Here is a 22,704-nt window from a genome sequence, read left to right on the forward strand (position 1 = left end):
TTCACTGATCAGGCTGCTTTGATCAGCTTCAGCCCAGCAGCACCCCAACTTTTTGAATCATGTTGTAGCATCATGCTCCGAGGACTCCATTGGGATGGGATTACTGCAGCCTGGATCGCATCGGGTGAGTCCGCTTATGTAGGGGTACAAATATCCAGAGTGTGGGGATCAGGTGGGGTCGCTAGGAGAAATTATGTAATATGAAGCAAGCCATTGTGTCCGCGATGAAAGCATTGCGTTGACTGGGTTTGATTCATTGACAATTTCTGATCGAATCCCACAAGCCTCTGCATCTCTGCCATTTGCTTTCTCTACGCCTGACAGGCACGTATAAGCATTCTGAAACACAGGCCAGTTGCTTCACCAGGCATCCTCAGTACATAAAGATAGTAAGTTACTTTGATGTAGTTTGTTAATCTTTAGATAGATCTTAAGGGCCAGGAAGAGAGTTCACAAGGAGATGGTATATACTGCCATCCTTCCTCTCCTGTTTATGACCTCTGGGGTTTTGCTGAATGCATTCCTCTAGTCCTGTTTTATTTACTCTCAGATATGTATGCATGCTCAAGTAGGAAATAGTTTCTTTGTAGTTTTACTTTGTCCCCACGTGGTTTTTTTTGAAATGCTCAAAGGAAATCTGATTGGTTCTTATGAACACTGTGTAAAAAGTTCTTTTGTGAATAAAACGACCTGGGCCGAGGGGTGGAGAGGGATTATTATTGGCACCTCCTCCCAGAGTCTTGCTGGTCAAGCCTTGGGTGTATTTTATTAATCAGAGTCCAATCCTTCCTTGCTTTGGGAATGCTACACACTTCTGAAGGTGAGTTATGTGGATTCCTCCCCCAGCCCTACCCTGGAGTGCTGGAAGCCACAGGAGGAGAGAGGGCTCTTGGGCTCAAATCCTGCTTGCTGGTTTCCTGAAATGGAGGTGCTCGGCCACTGTGAGAACGGTCCTGGCCTGATCCAGCAGGCTCATCTCATGTTCTGATGCTGCTGGACAGATTAGAGAATAGAGGGATAGATGGAGCAAAGGTTTTGCTTTGTGCTAGTAAGTGTCATAAGTTTGTATGTCTCCGCCATACCCCCCGCCACCCAAAGACACCTCAGAGACCGCTTTTAAAGAACAGATCAACTTTTATTTGAAGGATGTTTCATTAGTGTAAACGGAGAAAGCAAAGCTGAGATATCCAGGGCTTCCTTTGAAGGTACCACTGGCACAAGCAGTAGCAGGATAGCATTTCTGCAAGGGCAGTTATATCAAGGGCTAAGTTGATGGACTATTCGTTGCATTCTTATTTATTTAAAGAAGTTTATATCTATTTTTTTCCAGCATGGCTATTGATAAGAAAATGATCAAAAAGAATAACACAAGTGAATATAGCAGTAAAAGCCTGTCTCAGGATAGATCAAATATGGCAAGGTGAAATACACAGCTAGGGCACAATAAGTCTTTGGGATTATGCACATTTTGACCTGCAATTTCTAGGCACAAGCCCATGCTTTCCTGGTTCATGTCCAAGCACGCCCCCCGCCCCCCCCCCCCCACAGCTTCCCCCGGGGAAACCTGATTTTCACTATTGAATTGGAGCAAACAGCAATTCAGGCTTTCCGTGGGCGTCTGTTTGTTTCGATTCAGCAGCAAAGAGCGGGTTTTCATGGGGAAAGTAGTGGAGCAAAACAAAGAAAAAGAGTTTAGACACGGACCTGAAGAGCCCAGGCCTGTGCCTAGAAGTGAAGAGCAAAGGTGAGCGTCATCTTGCTGATGAGTAGCAGAGAATGGGCTGGAGCAGCCTTTCTGGGGGTTGCAATCTTGCCTCTGATTCTGGCGGAACGCAGAGGGGAGCCTCCCCAGTTCATAAGCCCTTTAAGGTTATAACCTTCCGAGGCTATAACCTTCACTTATAATTAGACTTGGAAATGAATGTGGAGCCAATGCAGCAGTTGCAGCAAAGGGGTCGCATATATCCCAGCTAAGTAGCTCCAGTCAACAGTTAGGCTGGGATGTTCTGGATCAGCTGAAGTTTCAAAGGGGAAAAAATATCAAAAAATTGAAGGCACATATAGAGAACAACTTCCAACCACCATCCTATGCTGGGGTGGGTACAAAGGACCCTCCTGCAGTATATGAGGCCCTGTTCACATTCCTTGTGTGATGTTCTCCCCTCCCCCTGCAGAATAGAACACCACACAAGCCTATAACCCAGTCACCATTGCCAATTGGGACTGATGGGAATGGAAGTGTCAAAAGGAATACCTTCTAAGAGTTTTGTTCCAGGAAAATGTAAGACGGAGGGAGATGAGATGCTGGGTAGTCAAAAGTAAGGGTGTAGTTTGGGAGTAACTCCCCTTATTATTTTATTTTATTTTATTTTTATTTTGGTTAATAGGGTGCTTGGGCATGATGGAAAGCACATCACCAGGGTGTTCCCCAGCCAACCATCATCTCAATTTGCTCACAGACCCAGATTTTCACCTCTACATATAAATCAGCATATGGAACTTGTATACAAGTTGTGTCAGTAGCCAAGCGCAAAGCATTTTAAGTACCTACCTAAAAGCCCCTGGTCATCTGCCAGGTGACAGACCTCAAAGCTAGGTGAGGAAATAGTGCAAATTTAGCTAAAGCAGCAAACATTACTGCTGCGGTTTTCCTGGGGGAGAAGCAGCCCGACAAGAAGCAGCGTGAATAATCTGGCAGCACCCCCCCCCCACACACATATCCCAACTCTGGTCTAATTAACAGCCCTATAACTTGAAATCACTACTGATAGCCAAAAGCAATCAGAGGGTGTGTGTGCCAATTTAGAAAATACTCCCTTATTTTAAACACTTGATAACAGCTGCCAGATGCCCGGGTGCAGATGGGCATCAGAAGCAAATAAACTTCCTAAATCTGGCCCGCAGGGAGGAGAACTTTTCTTGTTCACTTGGGTCGTACAGATCTTGATCCACTAGCAGAGGGCACTCATTGTTTACAACAGATTCCCTCACTTCCTTCAGCAATTGGATTCTCTCCTGGTATCCAGGCTTCAGATCCTGCTCTTCTGAAATGATGAGCAGGTCAATGTATTCTTGGGTGGAGAGCAGGTTGGGCTTCAACCCAATTTGATGCAAGCGCTGGAGGCTTTGGGATGATTTCTGGATGAGGTCTTCTAAGGCTTGCTTAGCCTCTTTGTATTCCTGATTGAGATTTCCAAGCACCTTCTCTGGGGTCATCGCCTCTCCAGAGGCGTCTGCATACTTTTGCTTCAACTCACCATAGGACTTAATCTCTTTTGTTACTTTATATTCAAACAGGTATTTCTGATTGAAGTGCATGTTCCACGCGCAGTGGCCAGGACAGACATTGCATTTTCCCGTATTTGCATTGATAGCTACACAACGGCGCTTGCCCTCATCTCTCCGGATCGGGCAAGGATAATGGCAGGTGTAGTGACAGTTCATGCAATTGGTTGTGAATCTTCCAGAGGCAGAGATGTCTTCCTTCCCTGGCACAGATTTTTCTACTTCAAACTCAAAGTTTATGTTGGCTGCCATCTCAGACTTGTGTTCATCCAGAGCTTGCCTCGTCTTCCTCAACTCTTCCAGCTTTCCAAGGGCAGCTCTGATTTGGGGCTGCAATCCTTCTGTGATGGCTTCTAGCTCCTTCCGTTCTCTGAGCACTTCCTTCGTCAGAGTTAAACTTTCACTGTCAAGTAAGCTTAATGTGTCAAAAAATGTCTTCATGCTTGCAGTGCTCATTTTCCAGAACTTGTCATTAGGATTTAGGTTCCCTTCATTCTCTTCAGAATTGTTGGCAAACAGAGCTGAATTGTTGAATTTGAAGTGAACTGGGCTACCCCTGGAATCTTTAATGCATGGCACATTCTCCTTCTTCATGGCTTCCAAAACAGGAAGAGAATGTCCGTCTGCAAAGGTGATCAGGATCTGGATGTTGTTCCTTATATCTGTCCCAAAAATGGAGAGCACAGAGTCAAAGACGTATTTCTGGGCACGAGTTAAGGCAGCACTGGAGGCCTGAAGTACAATACAGATGACATCGACATGATCCGTTCCTCCCGGGGTGGAGAAAAACTCCCGGATCTGCTTTGTTATCCATTTGTACTGCTTCCTACCTCCCATGTCTCCAAATCCTGGAGTGTCAATGAAAGTGAGAGAATAAGGGACTTCAAAACCTTTTTGGTGGTGCACTACATAGGCGGTCACTTCTGAGGACTGACTTCCAGCCTGAATGAGTTTGAATCGGAAATCATCTTCCCATTGCACACCCAGGATATGATTGATCATGGCATTGACGAGAGTGGTTTTCCCTGACCCTGTTGCCCCCATCATCACAATTACTTTGTTGGGGACCTGCATGTTCTCTTTTCCTAGCTGGTATGTTTGGACGGGGGCCGATCTATCTGAGGCGGCCTCCAGGGGAAGTACATACACTGATGGTTGCCCATCTTCCACCAGGGTGCTTTCCTGGAGGTATTTTCGAGCTAGTATATTTGCCCCTTCTTCTTCTTCTTCTTCTTCTTCCATTGCTGTGGAAATCTCAGTCTCTTCACTGGGCTCACTCTCAGCCCCATCAAAACATACAGCTGAGACTCTGAGTCTGTAGGTTCTGTGAGGCTTCAGTCCATCCAGCTGGCAGGACTCTGTTCTTGCCCCTGTTCTTTTTTCTTTCCATCTGTCCTTATCGCCCACCAGCCCCCTGTACTCCACTTTGTACTCCTTTATATCAGCTCCAATGACCTTTGGGCTCTCCCAGACAAGACTGATTTTGGAAGACTCTACAGTTCTCTCTCTTGGTTTCCCAGGAGGGCTGGTAGGAAGTGTCTGTACAGATCTACTCAAATCACTAGTCTCACTAAGTCCTGGTTTGCTCCTAGCAGTGTATCGAAACTGGTATTCTGTGTTTGCGCTCAACCCTCTCACTTGGAATGTCTCCTGACTGTCCTCAGTATTCACAATCTTCCAATTTTCTTCTCCTGCAATCTTGTACTCTACTTGATAGCTGGAGATTGAAGTCCTCCCATACTCAGCTGGTTGAAATGTCAGCTGCACACGGTCATATCCAATTCGGCCAACCAGAGGAGGGAGAGGTTTTGAGGGCAGCTCAAAGTTGCTGTTGACCATCTCCCCATCTTCATAGAGGTAAATGGTAGCTCCTGGGTTGTCCTGATCTGGGACAGAAGCCACGAGGAACCGGGTCTTCCTATTGGATTCATTGACTTGGGCAAAATCAACAATGGATTTGGCAGCTTTCCGAGCTTTTCTCTGTATGTCTTTTTGCTCAAACCAAGCATGCCAGTCCTCAGGTGCATTCTGGACTCCTGTAGGATCTGCTGATCGTTTCTGTAGAAAGTGTTGTAAGCTGGTTAAAAATGGTTCCTTATCATGCAAAGAGGTGAATGTAAATGAGACAACAAATTCATTCTGGTGGTTAAGCACTACCTCTTCCAGTTTATTCTGGGAGGAGATGGTTTCTATACCACTCAGGATATCAAGGTAAGACTTGACCATATTTATCTCTCGTTCCTTGGTGTCCAAAAATTCACTGAGTCTTTGTCCATTGAAGGGTGATTGATTTATGGATGTTAAGATGTCTACCAGAACTCTTTCCTCTTTCCCCCCTCCCCGGATCAAAGGCAAGATTCCTGCCAGATCTTGCTGGAAAGTCTGCCTGTGTTGCTTGCAGAAATCCTGGAATCTCTTGATTTTCAACTTTATTTCTGGGAAGGTGCTAGCAATGGGATTAGCAGCCAGATCATTGCATCTCATATCGATTTCGCTCAGTTGCTCCATGACGCTTTGGGCATCATAGATGAGTGCTAAGCTGATCTCACGCACCATCTTAGCTGCTTTGGAATCCAGCTTGGTCAGTGGGTACAGCCAAACTCTGACGGGCACAGCCTTGTCCCCATTGTTACCCAGCATTTTGGGCAGAGCAGTGTAGACTTTCATGGCATCTTGAAAAGTCACTGGATTGCTCTCCAGAGAAAAATCTCCATAGAACTTGCAGTTGAACTGACTGGCATGGTTTCTTTCCTGGTCGTTCATGTGGAGGGCTGCCTCGCCTTCAATAGTGACCATCTTCTGTATCATAACTTTGAGGCTTCCTTGTATGTCTTGCACGGACTCGGAAGAAGAGACATTTCGGTCAAACACAAAGAAAGCCTGGGCTCCATACAAGATGGCAGTGACAACATGGGTGGCTGTGCCATGGTCGAAAACTGCTGGATAAGAGACATTTTGGATTCCCAAATGGCTCATGGTCAGCTGTGAATACTTGGTGGTAGCTTTGTACTGCAGAGTGACTCTGGCCTGTTGCTTGGACTGCTTGGTGTCTTGAAGGTACTTGGCTGACCCTTCCACTTTAACCAATCCCCCCAAAAAGCTGGCCTTGAGAGATGCAGAGACATTGAGGGCAGAGGCCTTATCATCGATGGAGTCGGAAGCAATGATCTCAGATTCCGTCTTGGGCTGGGGTTTGATATCCAGGTCCTTCTGAAGGGAGTCTTGGTCCCAAAGGGTGATTCCTGGAATCAAACAGAGAAACAACCACACAAGGTTGTAGTGATGTTCAGATAAATATCGATCCCCTCTATCCAAAACACTTAAGCCTGCATAGGGAAATAGTTGTGTTAAAAGTGGCCCCATAGAGCCATCGTTGCCCAGGATGGAGCACACATTTCTTTTCTCCCATTATCATCCCCACTTGAGCAGTTTTGTGCAGCTTTGTAAAGGTTTCCAAAATGACTCCTAAGCTCTTTGACCAGAGATGATTCAGGGTCTCGCCCACACTTTCCCTTAACCTTTATTTTGATTGTATCGTGTGCCAGTTAATTCCACCAGGGTCCGAGAGCTTTTCTCGTTGCTCCATTGCTGTGATTGCCAAAACCCGATCTTAGCCACTGAATCAGATCTTATTAGATGCATGGATTAGATGCAAAGAGAGATTGTGCTGAACTGAGCTTCAGTTAGTGGCTGAGATCGGCTTTTGCAAGTCATACCTGCCAAAGAACAAGGAAAGCTCTTGGACCCAGAGATCTGTACACAAAATATGGGTCAAGCGAAAGTATGGATGAGCCCTGATTTGCCACCTTCATCGCTGGATTTGTTTCTCTTCATAGCTGAGCATAGGGAACCTCTCTCCTGTTCCCCGTTCTGAGCTTCTATTTCAACCAAGAATACAGATAGGTAGCCGTGTTGGTCTGCCATAGTCAAAATAAAAAAATTCCTTCCAGTAGCACCTTAAAGATCAACTAAGTTAGTTCTTGGTATGAGCTTTCGTGTGCATGCACACTTCTTCAGATACACCTATCTGAAGAAGTGTGCTTGCACACGAAAGCTCATACCAAGAACTAACTTAGTTGGTCTTTAAGGTGCTACTGGAAGGAATTTTTTTATTTTAACGAAGAATACCTTTTTGATAAGCACCACTGCTGTCTGAGAACTTTAAAATCAGAGGTTTACCGAAGCCTGAGCAGAAAATTTCCCCAAGCCCTTGAAAATATCTAAAGCCCTTTTAGTGATGGTTCTCTTCTGTTTAGGAAGTGAGCAATATATGATGAAAAAAACTATACAAACCACACATGGAGGACAGCGAGGAGGTGCTTTCTCCCTAGCATATGTTTCTGATGATGATGATGATAATATAAATAAATAAATAAATAAATACCGGTAATTTATACCCCCGCCCATCTGCCTGGGTTTCCCCAGCCACTCTGGGCAGCTCCCAACAGAATATTAAAAACACGATAAAACATAAAACATTAAAAACTTCCCTAAATAGGGCTGCCTTCAGATGTCTTCTCCTTGACCTGATGGGAGGGTGTTCCACAGGACGGGTGTTACTATGGAGAAGGCCCTCTGCCTGGTTCCCTGTAAGGTTTTGTTCACACTTGAGCAAAAGGTGACCACCCTGTGAAGTTTTTGCAGGTGAAAGATGATTCCTGAGGTTTGCATCCACAGGTGTAGCGGGACCCAGGAAGCTAGAAGAACCCTTATGCTGCTCTTAGCCCCTTAGAAACCTAATGGAGGAGCAGGTTGTTCTGGGATCCTTAATGCTGCTCAGCTTGCACAGAGCCCATTCGAAGCACATGGCTTACCTCAAAGAATCCTGGGAACTGGTGAGGCCACCAATTGATGGGAGGACTTTGCAGGGAAAGGCACCTCAGATGGAGGCCTGGACTAGCAGCAGGCCCAAGCTCTTGCGCCCCTCGAGCGAGGCAGAGGCTGAGGCCCACTGAGGTGCCCCCTCTGCCACCAGAGGCAAGTTTAAGGGAGCATGGCCAGTTAGAATGGAGCACAAGAGAGGGGCCGCCAAATTCTGGTGTTGCACAGGGTGCCGCTGGAGTTTGAGACCCCAAGGCCTGCCGTTGCTACCACCTGCCTGCCTGTTGAGCTGGGTGCCCAAACAAGGGTAGGAAAGGCAGCGTCAACAGCAGGAAGCCACCAAACACAGCTAACCCACAAGGAAGCAAGTGGATCCCAGGATCTCAAGGCCGCCTCTTCCCAAATGAACCAACCCAGACCCTGAGATCATCGTGTGAGACCCTTCTTTGTGTGTCCCCTCCGCAAGAGGTCCAGAGGGTGGCAACACGAGAACGGGGCCTTTTCTGCAGTAGCTCCATTTGTGGGATTCTCTCCCCAGGGATGCTCGCCTGGCACCACCATTACATATCTTTAGGTTCCAGGCAGAATCTTTATAACCAGGTCTTTGGCCTCAAACTATCGGAGGCCTTTTAAAAGGGGGGTGTTTTAACTGTATCTTTCCCTATTGTTTTTCATGTATCTTTGTGGGGTTTGGGCAGGGCTGTCTTAAGCTTTATCCGGTGCCGTGGTGCAAAGCTCCCTCCTCTCCTCCCCTCCTTCCCCCCGTTTCCCAGAGTTTTATAGGGAGGACAGCACTGCTGGTGGGGCTGGAGGAGGCGGGCAGCGGCTGGAGGGTGGCTCCTCCGGTGGGGAAGAAGCAGAGGCTGGACGCAGCAGCTGGCCGCTTTGTGCCGCGGTGGCCATGGCAGACGGAGGCTCCGGGCATGGCGCTGCTTCGGCACGGCATGGTGAGGGCGGCGAGCTGATGCCGGGAGGTGCCGCGTCCAGCCTCCGCCTCTTCCCTGGCGCCCTCCAGAACTTGGCGCCCCGTGCCACTAGCCTCTCTGGGCAAGACGCTCCTGGGTTTGGGCTTCTTTTGGTTGGATGTAAGTAGCTTGGAGTTGCCTTGGGCTACATAAAGTGACTAACAAATTTAATAAACGATCATCACCATCATAAGTGATGCATCTTGCCACTAACACTGGTTTGTTGGAATAATCTGTATCCCCGCCAACATTTTTCCAATGAAAATAGGGACATACTACCATACCCTCCCATATCGCTCTCATGAAAATAGAGGTTTTGGACCTTTTTGAGCCCACGACTCCCTTGACCATCTACATGTTTAGCTGGTGATATATCACGATGTTGAAAACCAGACATCGCTCAGCCCAAACTAGGCATGGTTAAGAGCTCCATTCATTTCAATGAGTCTAACTGTAGTTGCAGTTGTTATATTTCATTTATTCCTAAGATCACTGAACAGGTCACAAAGCTGTTGACAGAACTATAAAAAAAAAACCATTCCATCAGTCCTATAACATGATATATAAAACAATAAAAACCACACATTAAAGGACTGTAAAAGTTGAGATTTTGCCAAAAACTCTTTTGGATCATAATTCAATTTTAATGAAGTTAAGAGGGACAGACAATTCATTGTTTAGGTGGAGAATGAACGAAGGACTGTTGGAAAATCAGAAAATTATCGAGAAAGCACAAAAGACCCTAAAATATTATTTTGAATTAAATCTGAAAAGAGAAACGGAGATAGACATAGTATGCCCTCTTCCTAAATGAACAAATAATTGAGCAAGTGAGACATATATACAGTGGTATCTTGGTACTCAAACGCCTTGGTTCCCAAATGCCAAAAATCCAGAAGTGAGTGTTCCAGTTTGCAAACGTTTCTCGGAAGCCGAACGCCCGATGCGGCTGTCAGCTATTGTTTCTGGGGCGCCTGCACCAATCAGAAGCTGTGTCTTGGTTTCCGAACATTTCAGAAGTCAAACGGACTTCTGGAATGGATTAAGATTGGCACTTTTGTTTTTGCTATTTATTTTGCATTTTTGTTTTTAATAAAAGCCCCCCATTCAAACAATGACTATCATCAGTGCAGGTAAGAAAAATGTATAATTATTATTGTTGTTGTTATCATCTACAATACTGTCTTACTTATTTTATAGTACAGCACATTGATTATTGCTTTCATTTTATGGACCAATAGTCTTGTTGGATACTAAAATTCATGCTAAATTGCTGTTTTAGGCGTTGTTTTTAAAAGTCTGGATCGGATTAATCCGTTCTGCATTACTTTCTATGGGTTTTGGAACACCTTGGTTTTGGAACGGACTTCCGGAACAGATTAAGTTTGAGATCCAAGGTACCACTGTATGATGCATTTAAATCAAGCCCCCTAGTCCTGGGAACTTCATTTTGTTACGGGTGCTGAAATTGTAGCTCTTTGAGGGTAGAAAACAGTTCCCAGGATCCTTTTTGGAGGGTGGGGGCGTTTATGCACCCGAAGTCTCTCCGTATTTCATATGCCACATGAAATACCATTTTCTGCCCCAGATGTCCCACCCAAAATGATCTCCCCACCTCTCTGCCAGCTTTACCTGGGATCAGGGAGTCTTTGCGGCAGTCGTACAGCATTCCCAGCTGGAACGGGCGGCCCAGGGCCGGGATGTCAATGGTGTTGTCTGTTCCCGCCATGGCTCAGGTCACGCTGCTCTCCCGCTTTCACTTCCCTGCAAGAAACAGGAGCTGTGAAGGAGCCAGGGCAGACTTTGAAGGACGAGGAGGACTAGCGACACCATCCAGAGGGGTGCCAGCAAGGCTGGAACCAAAAAAGAGGGGTGAATGTTGCATAGTGAAATAAGATGCTTATTTCAGCGGGTGGCACTGTGAGTTGAACCACAGAGCCTAGGGCTTGCGAATCAGATGGTTGGCGGTTCGAATCCCTGAAACGGGGTGAGCTCCCGTTGCTCGGCTCCTGCTCCTGCCAACCTAGCAGTTCGAAAGCACGTCAAAGTGCAAGTAGATAAATAGGTCCCGCTCTGGTGGGAAGGTAAACAGCATTTCCGTGCGCTGCTCTGGTTCGCCAGAAGCGGCTTAGTCATGCTGGCCACATGACCCGGAAGCTGTACGCCGGCTCCCTCGGCCAATAAAGCGAGATGAGCGCCGCAATCCCAGAGTCGATCACGACTGGACCTAACGGTCAGGGGTCCCTTTACCTTTATCCAAGAAGATGCCAGATGGAGCCAGCTTGTTTTCTGCTGCTCCAGAGGGCAGGACTGAAGCAGAGGATTCAAATGACAGGATTCTGGCTAAACATTATAAAGTAACTTTGTGAGGGTGAGAACTGTTTGACAGTTCCATTGGAACCAATTCCCTTGGAAGGCTAGACTTTCTTTCATCTGGGTCAAAGGCTCCGTTTGACACCCCCTCCCCATGTTTGCACACGCATGCACACCTCAACACCTTTGTATTTGGTTTGATGAACCTAAAACATGGCCAGTTTTGAGAAAGGAGAAAAGAAAAAGTGTGCTAATGCCTGTGGTTTGAAAGAGGCTGAAGAAAATATAGTCTATCCAAATAGTAAAAAGTGTGTGTGTGTGTGGCTTTCATTCAGCCTTAAGTAGATCTCCTAACAGGGTCGTGGGTTCAAGCCCCACATTCCTGCATTGCAGGGGGGTCAGACTAGATGACCCTCGCGATTTCTGTGATTCTCTTTTAGTAAAGCCGGGGAGCAATCTGGATCAGGGCCCTGGCGTTGGCATGATGAATCTGGCACACGAAGCCCTTCCTATAACGCTGAAGGAAAAGGTCACCACTTGGCATTCTGCAATTGCGATGCCTCAGCAGCCAGGCATGTCTTGGGAACTGCAGGGAGTGCTGGTTCCTTTATTGTAAATGGAGGCTGACACCGTCTACTCAGTGGCGCTTACTCCCAGGTAACAGGGTCAAGATTGGGCAGCCTTACAACTGAATCGAAAGCATTTAGACTCCAAACTTAGTCCCACTGAGTTCTATAGGATTTACTCTCTGGTATGTTCTTGATCATGATCGCAGTTTATATCATCATCATCATCATCATCATCATCATCATCATCATCATGGCTTTTTTCCCCAGCCAGAATCACCTGCACTTCTCAGGTGGGCACCATTGCCATTATAAGAGAACAAGGAAGGTGTTCACCTCTTTTTTTCAGGAAAAGAGCAATTATTGCCTTATGAGGAACGGCTAAGGGAGCTGGGCATGTTTAGCCTGGAAAAGAGGAGGTTAAGGGGTGATATGATAGCCATGTTCAAATATATAAAAGGATGTCACATAGAGGAGGGAGAAAGGTTGTTTTCTGCTGCTCCAGAGAAGCGGACACGGAGCAATGGATCCAAACTACAAGAAAGAAGATTCCACCTAAACATTAGGAAGAACTTCCTGACAGTAAGAGCTGTTTGACAGTGGAATTTGCTGCCAAGGAGTGTGGTGGAGTCTCCTCCTTTGGAGGTCTTTAAGCAGAGGCTTGACAACCATATGTCAGGAGTGCTCTGATGGTGTTTCCTGCTTGGCAGGGGGTTGGACTCGATGGCCCTTGTGGTCTATTCCAACTCTAGGATTCTGTGATTCTATGATTATTAGTGCTTTTTTCTAAAAAAATGTTTAGGGGTATTCTCATTTTGACTCAAGAAAATCACCATTTTATATTTCAAGTCAGGGGAAATAAAAACAGTAAATGGACAAAAGTACAAAGATTCACAAAATGTTTAGGGGTCTGTGTACCCCTGCATACCCCCAGAAAGAAACACTGATGATGATGATGATGATGATGATGTTTACTCACCTTTTCCCTGACAGGGACTCAAGGCATCTTACAGCTAAAATCATATTTCATTCCATTTATCTGTTGAAAGTGTTGAACACGACCCTTTCCCCTGTACATTTTTTCTTTACAACAATCCTGGGAGGTAGGTTTGGCGGAGAGGTTGTAATTGTCTCAAGGTGTCTCTATTTTCACCTGAGAAACAAGGAGGGTATGAAAGGAGGGCCTGCGATCTGATCTGATCTGAGTTCCCCAGCAGGCGCAGTCCAAAGAGGGTCAGGGAGACACTTGTTCCTCGGTCATTTAGGGCTTTGAAGGTCATAGCCAACACCTTGAATGGAGCTGGAAGCAAAGTGGTGACCACTCATCGTAATTTGGGAAACCTGCAGACAGGATTGGAGCGCAAGAGCCCTCTCTCCTCCTGGTGGCCATCACAGCCCCTTGTGGCAGGGAGTTCCATAGTTCTAACTACGCGCTGCCCTGAAAAAAGTGCCCAAGAGAGCAAGAATTTGCCCGGCTGGCTTCTCAGCAAGACCAGAGTTCCTGGAAACATACATTGCAGGAAAATGCTGCTGCAGTGAGGGCTGGGGGATATATCAATATATCGTCCAAAATGGGTTTGAAGTCCCTGTTGTGATATCAGTTTCATAATTTCTGAGCTGGCAGTCATGACATGCATGTGTGTAATGCAAAAAATCACAATGTGGGGAAAACCGTGAAGCCAACCAATTCCTTTACATAGGTTGCTCCATCCTTATTTCAGACATTGTGATATATTGGTGTATTTAGCTGGTGGTATATGTGGGAAACCAGATATCTCTCAGCCCTAGCTGCAGCTGCAGTCATTAAAATGCAAGTTTATTTTTTATAATTTTTAATGAGTTTTTTGGGGGGGAAAATACATATAAAACAAAACGATTTCCAACATTGCAATACAGAGTTCTTTCGAACCCTTAGACCTCCTTTCCTCCCTCCATGGATTCCATCTTTAAATTTACTGCATCTTTTACCCTTATCTATCTATTATATAACAATATTTACAAAAAATATTCCACAAGTGTCTTTATTTTGAAATCCTTAAGATAATATTTTAGTTTTCTGTTAATTGTGTTGCTTTGACAGTATACTATATTTGACTTTCTTCAGATTGTTTTGTTGATGTTTTAATATTCTGCAAACCGCTTTGAGATTTTTCTTAAAAATATAAAGCGGTATAGAAATGAAATAAATAAATAAAAAATAATAATTTACCTGCCACCTCCCCCCCCCCCAAGGAGCTCAAGGCCATCTGCATGCTTCTCCTGTCTCCCCTTTATCCCCACAACGACCCTGCAAGGAAAGTTAGGCTGACCCCGTGAGCTTCATGACTCAGTGGGGATTTTTACCTGGGTCTCCTGGGTCCTAGTCCAGCACTCTAACCATTGCCCCACACTGTTGCTGTCCTCTTTCAGTATCCCAAATTGAATGCATAACAGCCTTCACACAAGAGGAACTGCTGCAGACGCTGAGCATTTCTAAGCAATACTTTCCCTCCGCCTTTCAGGTACTTACCAAGGCTGTGGAAATCAGAGGAATCTCCTGTTCGCCTCAAGATTTTTTCGCGTCGTCTTGAGGAAACCTACAAAAGATGTGCGTCTCCTCTTTGGCCCAAGTCTGTTTCAAGGCACACAGACCACTTCTCCTTTTATCTGGTTGATAATGAAAGTTTATGTGTAGGCAAAAAACACGCCTTGCATGAGAAGGAAGTCAAGAGATTGTATGAACTAGTTGCAGTGCTCAGCATTCTGGCCTCAAAAGTCTCTAGCGGTGATCTCCCCACAAGGATGGGCCCTGCACTAGGGAGTACATGCCTTTGTGGGGCATTGTTTCCATGCGGCATCCATGCGCTTTGGGTTCCATTGACCCAAATGCAGCCTCCCTTTCTCCACCGAAGGCCCATTTGTAGTATGTGTATTTTAAAAACATCTCTTCTGCGCAGAAGTGCTCTTACACAAATAGCTTTTGGAGTCCTGTGAGTGCTGGAGTCATGTCTAGTCATGTTGTTGTTGTTGTTTAGTCGTTTAGTGGTGTCCGCCTCTTCGTGACCCCCTGGACCAGAGCACGCCAGGCACTCCTGTCTTCCACTGCCTCCTGCAGTTTGGTCAAACTCATGCTGGTCTCTTCGAGAACACTGTCCCACCATCTCGTCCTCCGTCGTCCCCTTCTCCTTGGGCCCTCCATCTTTCCCAACATCAGGGTCTTTTCCAGGGAGTCTTCTCTTCTCATGAGGTGGCCAAAGTCTTGGAGCCTCAGCTTCAGGATCTGTCCTTCCAGTGAGCACTCAGGGCTGATTTCCTACAGAATGGAGAGGCTGGATCTTCTTGCAGTCCATGGGACTCTCAAGAGTTTCCTCCAGCACCAGAATTCAAAAGCATCCATTCTTCGGGGATCAGCCTTCTTTATGGTCCAGCTCTCACTTCCATACATCACTATTGGGAAAGCCTTAGCTTTAACTATACAGTGGTACCTCGGGTTACATACGCTTCATGTTACAGACTCCACTAACCCAGAAATATTACCTCTGGTTAAGAACTTTGCTTCAGGATAAGAATAGAAATTGTGCTCTGGCAGCGCGGTGGCAGCAGGAGGCCCCATTAGCTAAAGTGGTGCTTCAGGTTAAGAACAGTTTCAGGTTAAGAATGGACCTCCAGAACAAAGTATTTAACCCGAGGTACCACTGTATGGACCTTTGTTGGCAAGGTGATGTCTCTGCTTTTTAAGATGCTGTCTAGGTTTGTCATTGCTTTTCTCCCAAGAAGCAGTTGTCTCAATTTTGTGACTGCTGTCACCATCTGCAGTGATCATGGAACCCAATAAAGTAAAATATCTCACTGCCAATTTCAATCCGTTACCCTCGAGGATGTGGACAGGCTGCTTGGACGAGTGAAACTGCCCACCTGTCTCCTGGATCCTTGCCCATCCTGGCTTATAAAAGCTAGCCGGGAAGGGCTGGGCGATGGGCTTCATGGGGTGGTGAATGCTTCCCTCCGTGAGGGAGCCTTCCCAGACCCGCTGAAAGAGGCGGTTATTAAACCGCTTCTTAAAAAACCATCTTTAGATGCGGCCAATATGGCCAACTATCGCCCAGTCTCAAATCTTCCATTCCTGGGCAAGGTGATTGAGCGAGCGGTTGCCGAACAACTCCAGGCACGCCTGGAAGAAGCGAACCATTTGGATCCCTTCCAGTCGGGATTCAGGCCTCATCACGGGACTGAAATTGCCTTGGTCGCACTGGTTGATGATCTCCGGCGGGCTAGGGACAAAGGTGAGAGCTGTTTCCTAGTTCTGCTGGATCTCTCAGCGGCGTTTGATACCATCGACCATAACATCCTTCTGGACCGTCTTGAGGGGCTGGGAGCTGGGGGCACTGTCATACAGTGGTTCCGCTCCTTCCTCCTGGGCCGTATACAGAAAGTGGTGGTGGGGGGTGAGTGTTCAGACCCCTGGGCTCTCACTTGTGGGGTGCCTCAGGGTTCTGTCCTCTTCCCCACGCTTTTTAACATCTACATGAAGCCGCTGGGAGAGATCATCAGGGGCTTTGGGCTGGGTGTTCATCAGTATGCGGATGATACCCAGCTCTACCTCTCTTTTAAATCAGAACCAGTGAAGGTGGTGAAGGTCTTGCCTGGAAGCGGTTGGAGGATGGATGGCGGCTAACAGATTGAGGTTGAATCCTGACAAGACAGAAGTACTGTTTTTGGGGGACAGGGGATGGATGGGTGTGGGGGACTCCATGGTCCTGAATAGGGTAACTGTGCCCCTGAAGGACCAGGTGCGCAGCCTGGGAGTCATTTTGGACTCACAGCTGTCCATGGAGGTGCAGGTTAATTCTGTGTCCAGGGCGGCTGTCTACCAGCTCCGTCTGGTACACAGGATGAGACCCTCCCTGCCCACAGACTGTCTTGCCAGAGTGGTGCATGCTCTGGTTATCTCCCGCTTGGACTACATGGGGGCTACCTTTGAAGGTGACCCGGAAACTGCAATTAATCCAGAATGCGGCAGCTAGACTGGTGACTGGGAGTGGCTGCCAGGACCACATAACACCAGTCCTGAGAGATCTGCATTGGCTCCCAGTACGTTTCCGAGCACAATTCAAAGTGTTGGTGCTGACCTTTAAAGCCCTAAACGGCCTCGGTCCAGTACCTGAAGGAGCATATCCAACCCCATTGTTCAGCCTGGACACTGAGGTCCAGCTCCGAGGGCCTTCTGGCGGTTCCCTCATTGCAAGAAGTGAGGTTACAGGGAACCAGATAGAGGGCCTTCTCGGTAGTGGCACTCACCCTGTGGAACGCCCTCCCACTAGATGTCAAGGAAATAAGCAGCTATCCTATTTTTAAGAGACATCTGGAGGCAGCCCTGTTTAGGGAAGCTTTTAATATTTAATGCTGTATTGTTTTTAACACTTGATTGGGAGCCGTCCAGAGTGGCTGGGAAACTCAGCCAGATGGGTGGGGTATAAATAAATAAATAAATAAATAAATAAATAAATAAATAATAATAATAATAATAATAATAATAATAATAAATAATTATTATTATTTAAAAGAGGATTGTACAAGAGGGGGGTTTCTTATGTTCTTTTCTACGTTCTTATGAGACTTGGGGGGGGGGTCCCTTCCAACTCAGGAGGAAGAGACTGATTTCCACGAAGTGCTGCTGACCTGGAGGAACCTCTCAACTTCCTTCCTCAGTTGAGCAGATTTTGCTGAGGTATTTATTTTCATTATTGTATGAGATTTTTGAAAGGACTTGTGGCCTCTGCGGCAGTGTTATTCTGAAACCAGTTCCAAAAGGGGCGATGATTGTTGCAGATGTTCAAAAGGTCCTCCATGACATTCCAGTCACCAGTCTGGTGCAGGACATAAGCAGCAGAGCGTATTGTGGTTCAAAAAGAGAATAATAATAATAATAATAATAATAATAATAATAATAATAATAATAATATATTTATACCCTGCCCATCTGGGTGGGCTTCCCCAGCCACTCTGGGCGGCTTCCAACACAATATTAAAATACAGTAATGCATCAAACATTAAAAGCTTCCCTAAACAGGGAATTAGCTAACTCCTTCCTTTCTAACAGGGAGCAAGGGCCTGAAAGAGAGAGTTGTGCTTTGTGGAAATTGCTATGGGATGTGGGAAAATGATTGCTTGTACATAAGAGCATGAGCAGAGTTCTTATTATTGCAGAGTGATTTTACAGCACGAGATATTGCTAAGAGCATGATGAGCACGTGAACACCTCATGCTAGACTAATGATTGGCTCACGTAGCATAACACTCTCTTTGTCTGTGGGCAAAAGCAAGGTTACATTCCTTTGATTTGTTACTTTTGAGTACCAGGCAGAGCAAGCGCAGTGCTGGAGGAGAGAGGATGATTTATTTTTTACTGCACACAATAAACATTGCGGCTGAAGCCAAAGCTTTTTCTTCAAGTCATCTTGGTGTGAGACTGATTTCTTACTGATTTTCTTACTGATGTCGAGCTGGTTTCTCGACAATGGGAACAATTTTTCATGGTTAGGATGACCTTCCCTAGTCTGGTGCTACTGAAACAGACTTGGTCACTCTGATAGCAGACTGCAACATTAATATTAACAGTACAAGGTTAAAACACATCAACGTCTATGTGTCCAGAAATGCTTGCCTGACAAGCATATTTTGAGCAGGAGCCCAAAAGGGAACAGTGAAGGTCAAGAGGCAGAGAGGAATTTCAGGGAAGAAGTGATCCTATCCTGACAAGAAGGCCAACTCGCTCTGAGAGCAGGGTTTGCCAGGAGTCTTCGGGGATTTCATGGTCTTCGAAGGATCCTGGGAGAGACAAGGAGGGCTTGAGGACTTCATAACCTAGTACACCGCAACAGTAAATGCAGCGCTTTCTCTCTAGAAAAAAGGTGCCAGAACTGCCCCCTCAGTGCCCCCACGCCCTGCGAGTTCTTCCACGGCAGGCTGTTGCTGCGCTCGTAGCAATAGGGACAAATGTAAAGTTATGCACTTAGGCAGGAAAAACCAGATGCACAAATATAGGATGGGGCTTACTAGCAGTACATGTGAAAAGGATCCAGGGGTCTTAGTGGACCACAAGTTTAACATGACTCCATAGTGAGATGCAGCAGTAAAAACAAAACAAAAAAAACTTAATGCAATCCTAGGCTGCATCAACAGAAGTCTAGAGTCCAGATGAAGGGAAGTAATAGTCCCACTCTCTTCTGCCTTGGTCAGACCTCACCTGGAATACTGTGTCCAGTTCTGGGCACCACAATTTAAGAAGGAGGTTGACAAGCTGGAAGGTGGTTGGGATGACCTTCCCTGGTAGAACATCACAGGCATCTCTGTGGTGGGATGAACAGCTGGGTGCTGGAGGCACCTAATGCCCCATCAGGTGTGGTCCTGGTCTCCTTGAATGTGGGGTAAGGAGACTCCTCTGAAGGAAGCCCTCCTCGGATGCAAAGACAGCTCCAACTCTCAGGCTCTTGTGAAGTCATCTCTGTGAGGGAAGACACATGGGTGGGTTGGGGCTGTTCAACTCCAGATATTCTTGGATGACACTGGGCTATCCTTTTGTCTGGTGCTACTGAAACAGACTTGGTCACCCTGATAGAGGACTGCAACGTTATCACAGTCCAAGTACATATTCCGGCAAGGCAAAAAGCCCTCGGGATGGGAGGCATGGAGCAGGGCCAGTGAGGGGGACAGCCTGAGGCCAGGCCAGACTGGGTCCTGCTGCTGCAGGGCTAGAGTTGCTGCCCTGTGCTGAGGTTCACCAGCCCTGGTGGACACTGGCATCGTGTGTACGTTTTCTCACATTTAAAAAACACATTTATCTAAATTACTGCAAAAAGGGAAAGGAATAGGAGCAAATGTTAGCAGCCTTGTCTTGTAAGCTTGGCCCTGCTCTTCTCCCTTTTGGCAGCTTCGAGATTTGGCTGGATCTAATGGGGAGAGTGCAGGGGGTTCAAACTGGGCTCTGCCAAGTGAAGTGAAAGCGGAAGAGACGAAGGCACAGGAAGCTCAAGTTCACAGCCGGTCAAGGCCAGTTGTAAGGAAGGTTTCTCCCCAGCCAGAGCATTTCCCAGAAAGGGAGAGATTTCCCCAGTGTAAATATATCCCACCCTACATCTGGTTAGGGTTTTCTGGTCAGGGGTGTGTCTCTGTGTGTGTTGGAGAAAATAATAATTTCTCTTCCAGCTAAGCCATCTTGCTGGGAAGTAGGAAAAGGGGGCTAAAGAAATAGGGAGAGGAAAGGTTTTTATTGCAATTCACCTTCTGAAGTCTGAAGCTGAAACCCAAAGTCTTTCTCCATGCAGAAAACCTCTAAGGAGGACAGCTCCCAGGGTCACCAGTGTCCCCAGATCCCAAAAGCCCTCAGGGACCTAACTCTGACATCCACAGGATCTGGTGTGAGCATCCTTAGCCCCCCAGAGCTGGAGTGCAGAGTGGGCTTTGCCCAGCAAGCAAGGCAGGGAGCTTAAAAGCTCTTTCTGCGCCAGGTCCACCTGGGGTATTGGGTACAAAAGGAGCGTTTAAGCTCTCCGCCTTGCTTGCTGGGCTGGGCTTGCTCAGCATGCAGTCTCTGGGAGTACTGCAGGTTCCCTCTCTCTTCCTCTCAGGTTAACGACCCCTGGATGGTTAAGTCCAGTCAAAGGCAACTATTGGGTTGTGGCGCTCATCTTGCTTTTCAGGCCGAGGAAGCCGACGTTGTCCGCAGACAGCTTTCCGGTTCATGTGGCCAGCAGGACTAAACCACTTCTGCCACAACAGAACACTGTGACGGAAATCAGAGAGCACGGAAATGCCGTTTACCTTCCTGCCACAGCAGTACCTATTTATCTACTTGCACTGGCATGCTTTCAAACTGCTAGGTTGGCAGGAGCTGGGACAGAGCAACGGGAGCTCACTCAGTTGTGGGGATTCGAACCGCTGACCTTCTGATCAGCAAGCCCAAGAGGCTCAGTGGTTTAGACCACAGCGCCACCTGCCTCCTGCTTCTGCCTGCACCTGCCCTTCCCTGGTAGCTGAAGAAGTGTGCATGCACATGAAAGCTTATACCCACATCAAACTTAGTTGGTCTCTAAGGTGCTACTGGACAATTATAATTTTTTTGTTTTAATGTACTTCAACTGCGTCAGACCAACACGGCTACCTATCTGAATCTGCCTTTCCCTGTTATGAGATGGGAGGTCGGTGCCATTTAAATCCCAGGGACTCAAAGCCTTCCCTTACATTTGCCACCCAATTTATGCCCCTGAAATCTGTTTGTCTCCTGTGAAAATGCACATCAGGAATGTGAGCAGCTGCTAGTGACCCATCTCCTTCATGGGCCACAGCTAAAAACATCCCCCACCTCCAGACTAAAATACAAGCCATTCATTCAGTCATTCATTCATTCATTCATTTATACCTCACATATTCTATTCCCTGAAAACATGCCTTTTGGCTTTCACAAAAGTCTGCATAAAAAATGTGAGAGGCACACTCAACATATAAAAGCAATTTGAAATTAAACGCTAAGCACTGACAGGATTCAATGGGAGAAGAAACCGACAATCCCAAGCAGCAAAACAGCAAACTGCAACTACAAAAAATGATTCCCCCCCCCCACCATATATATATATAAAATCGAGTAAATTTTATTTTGTTTTGTTTCACAAAAAGTTTCCAAGGATCCATTATATTAAGCCGCCGCCGCGCTCGGGGAACGGTTCCACGTTAAGGGACTGAAAAGGAATCACGGATTTCTGCAAAGTCCGCGGCATTTTGGAGCAAGATGAGGCCACCAGGGAGGTCCCCCCCCTGTCCCCGGGGATTTCTGGAAGCCCCGGACGCGGAGAGGGAGAGACGCGTCACTGAGACCGGCTGCAAATTCCTCGGCTGGGCACGAGGGGAAGATTTTGCAATGCTCCGTCCGGGCAACGGAGACGCGGCACTTTCACTTTCACTTTCACTTTCACCTTCCGCGGCGAAGTTCACCTCGTGCTTCTTTGAAGTGCAGGAAACAACTAAAACGTGTTCAAGGCTGTCCGGGAACAGTAGCAGCCGTGGCTGAGTCCAGCAGGCAATCTAGAAGATAAAGGATTTGGCAGACTTCGTCGCTCTCTGCTCTTATAAGCAGGGATGAGAACCCAGAAGCGCCTTAAAATTAAAGTCACAGGCGGGGGTCAGCGACCTTTTTCAGCTGTGGGTCCGTCCACGTCAGACCATGTGGGGGGCGGGGACCGGCATATTATTTTTTTGGGGGGGAGGAACGAATTCCTCTGCCCCACAAATAACCCAGAGATGCATTTTAAATAAAAGGACACATTCTACTCATGTAAAAACACACTGATTTCCAGACTGTCCGTGGGCCGGATTGAGAAGGCAATTGGACCACATCTGGCCCACGGGCCTTAGGTTGCCTACCCCTGGTCACAGGGATGTTCAGTGCTTCTTGGCTCTGAAAGGGGAAAGACCCCGATCCCCTTCACCTGTGCCAGCTAAGAAAGCAGTGGGTGCTCTGAGGTTGGGGGGGGGGCGGATAGGGAGGGAGGGTCTTATGGCATGTACCAACCCCCCCCCCCCCGCCACAAAGTTCACGTGCTGACTTGGGCTCCGTCACTCTCTTTTCTTAAAAAACGTTTTAATTCAATTTTCTCTTATCATCACAAATAAATCATAATAATGTATACATAGGATTCTCTGAATCCCTGGACTTTCCTCTGCCCCCCCTCCCTGGTTTTCATTGTTATGCTGGGATTTTTTGCCTACGTGCTGTTTGATGC

The 22,704-nt window shown here is 46.9% G+C and overlaps 1 protein-coding gene across 1 annotated transcript; it reads right to left on the minus strand.

Moving 5' to 3' along the window:
- Positions 1–1,114: 1,114 nt before the first annotated feature.
- Positions 1,115–14,568, minus strand: LOC310689233 (uncharacterized protein). The gene is made up of 3 exons (XM_083466642.1): positions 14,460–14,568; positions 10,704–10,835; positions 1,115–6,527 (listed from the first exon to the last, which is right to left on the minus strand). The coding sequence occupies exons 2-3, from the start codon at positions 10,798–10,800 to the stop codon at positions 2,869–2,871; spliced, it is 3,756 nt and encodes a 1,251-aa protein (XP_083322768.1). The 5' UTR covers positions 10,801–10,835; positions 14,460–14,568; the 3' UTR covers positions 1,115–2,868.
- Between the last annotated feature and the right edge of the window lie 8,136 nt (positions 14,569–22,704).

Source organism: Podarcis liolepis (assembly GCF_965112155.1).
Source record: "Podarcis liolepis genome assembly, chromosome: 12".
Taxonomy (NCBI): Eukaryota; Metazoa; Chordata; class Lepidosauria; order Squamata; family Lacertidae; genus Podarcis; species Podarcis liolepis.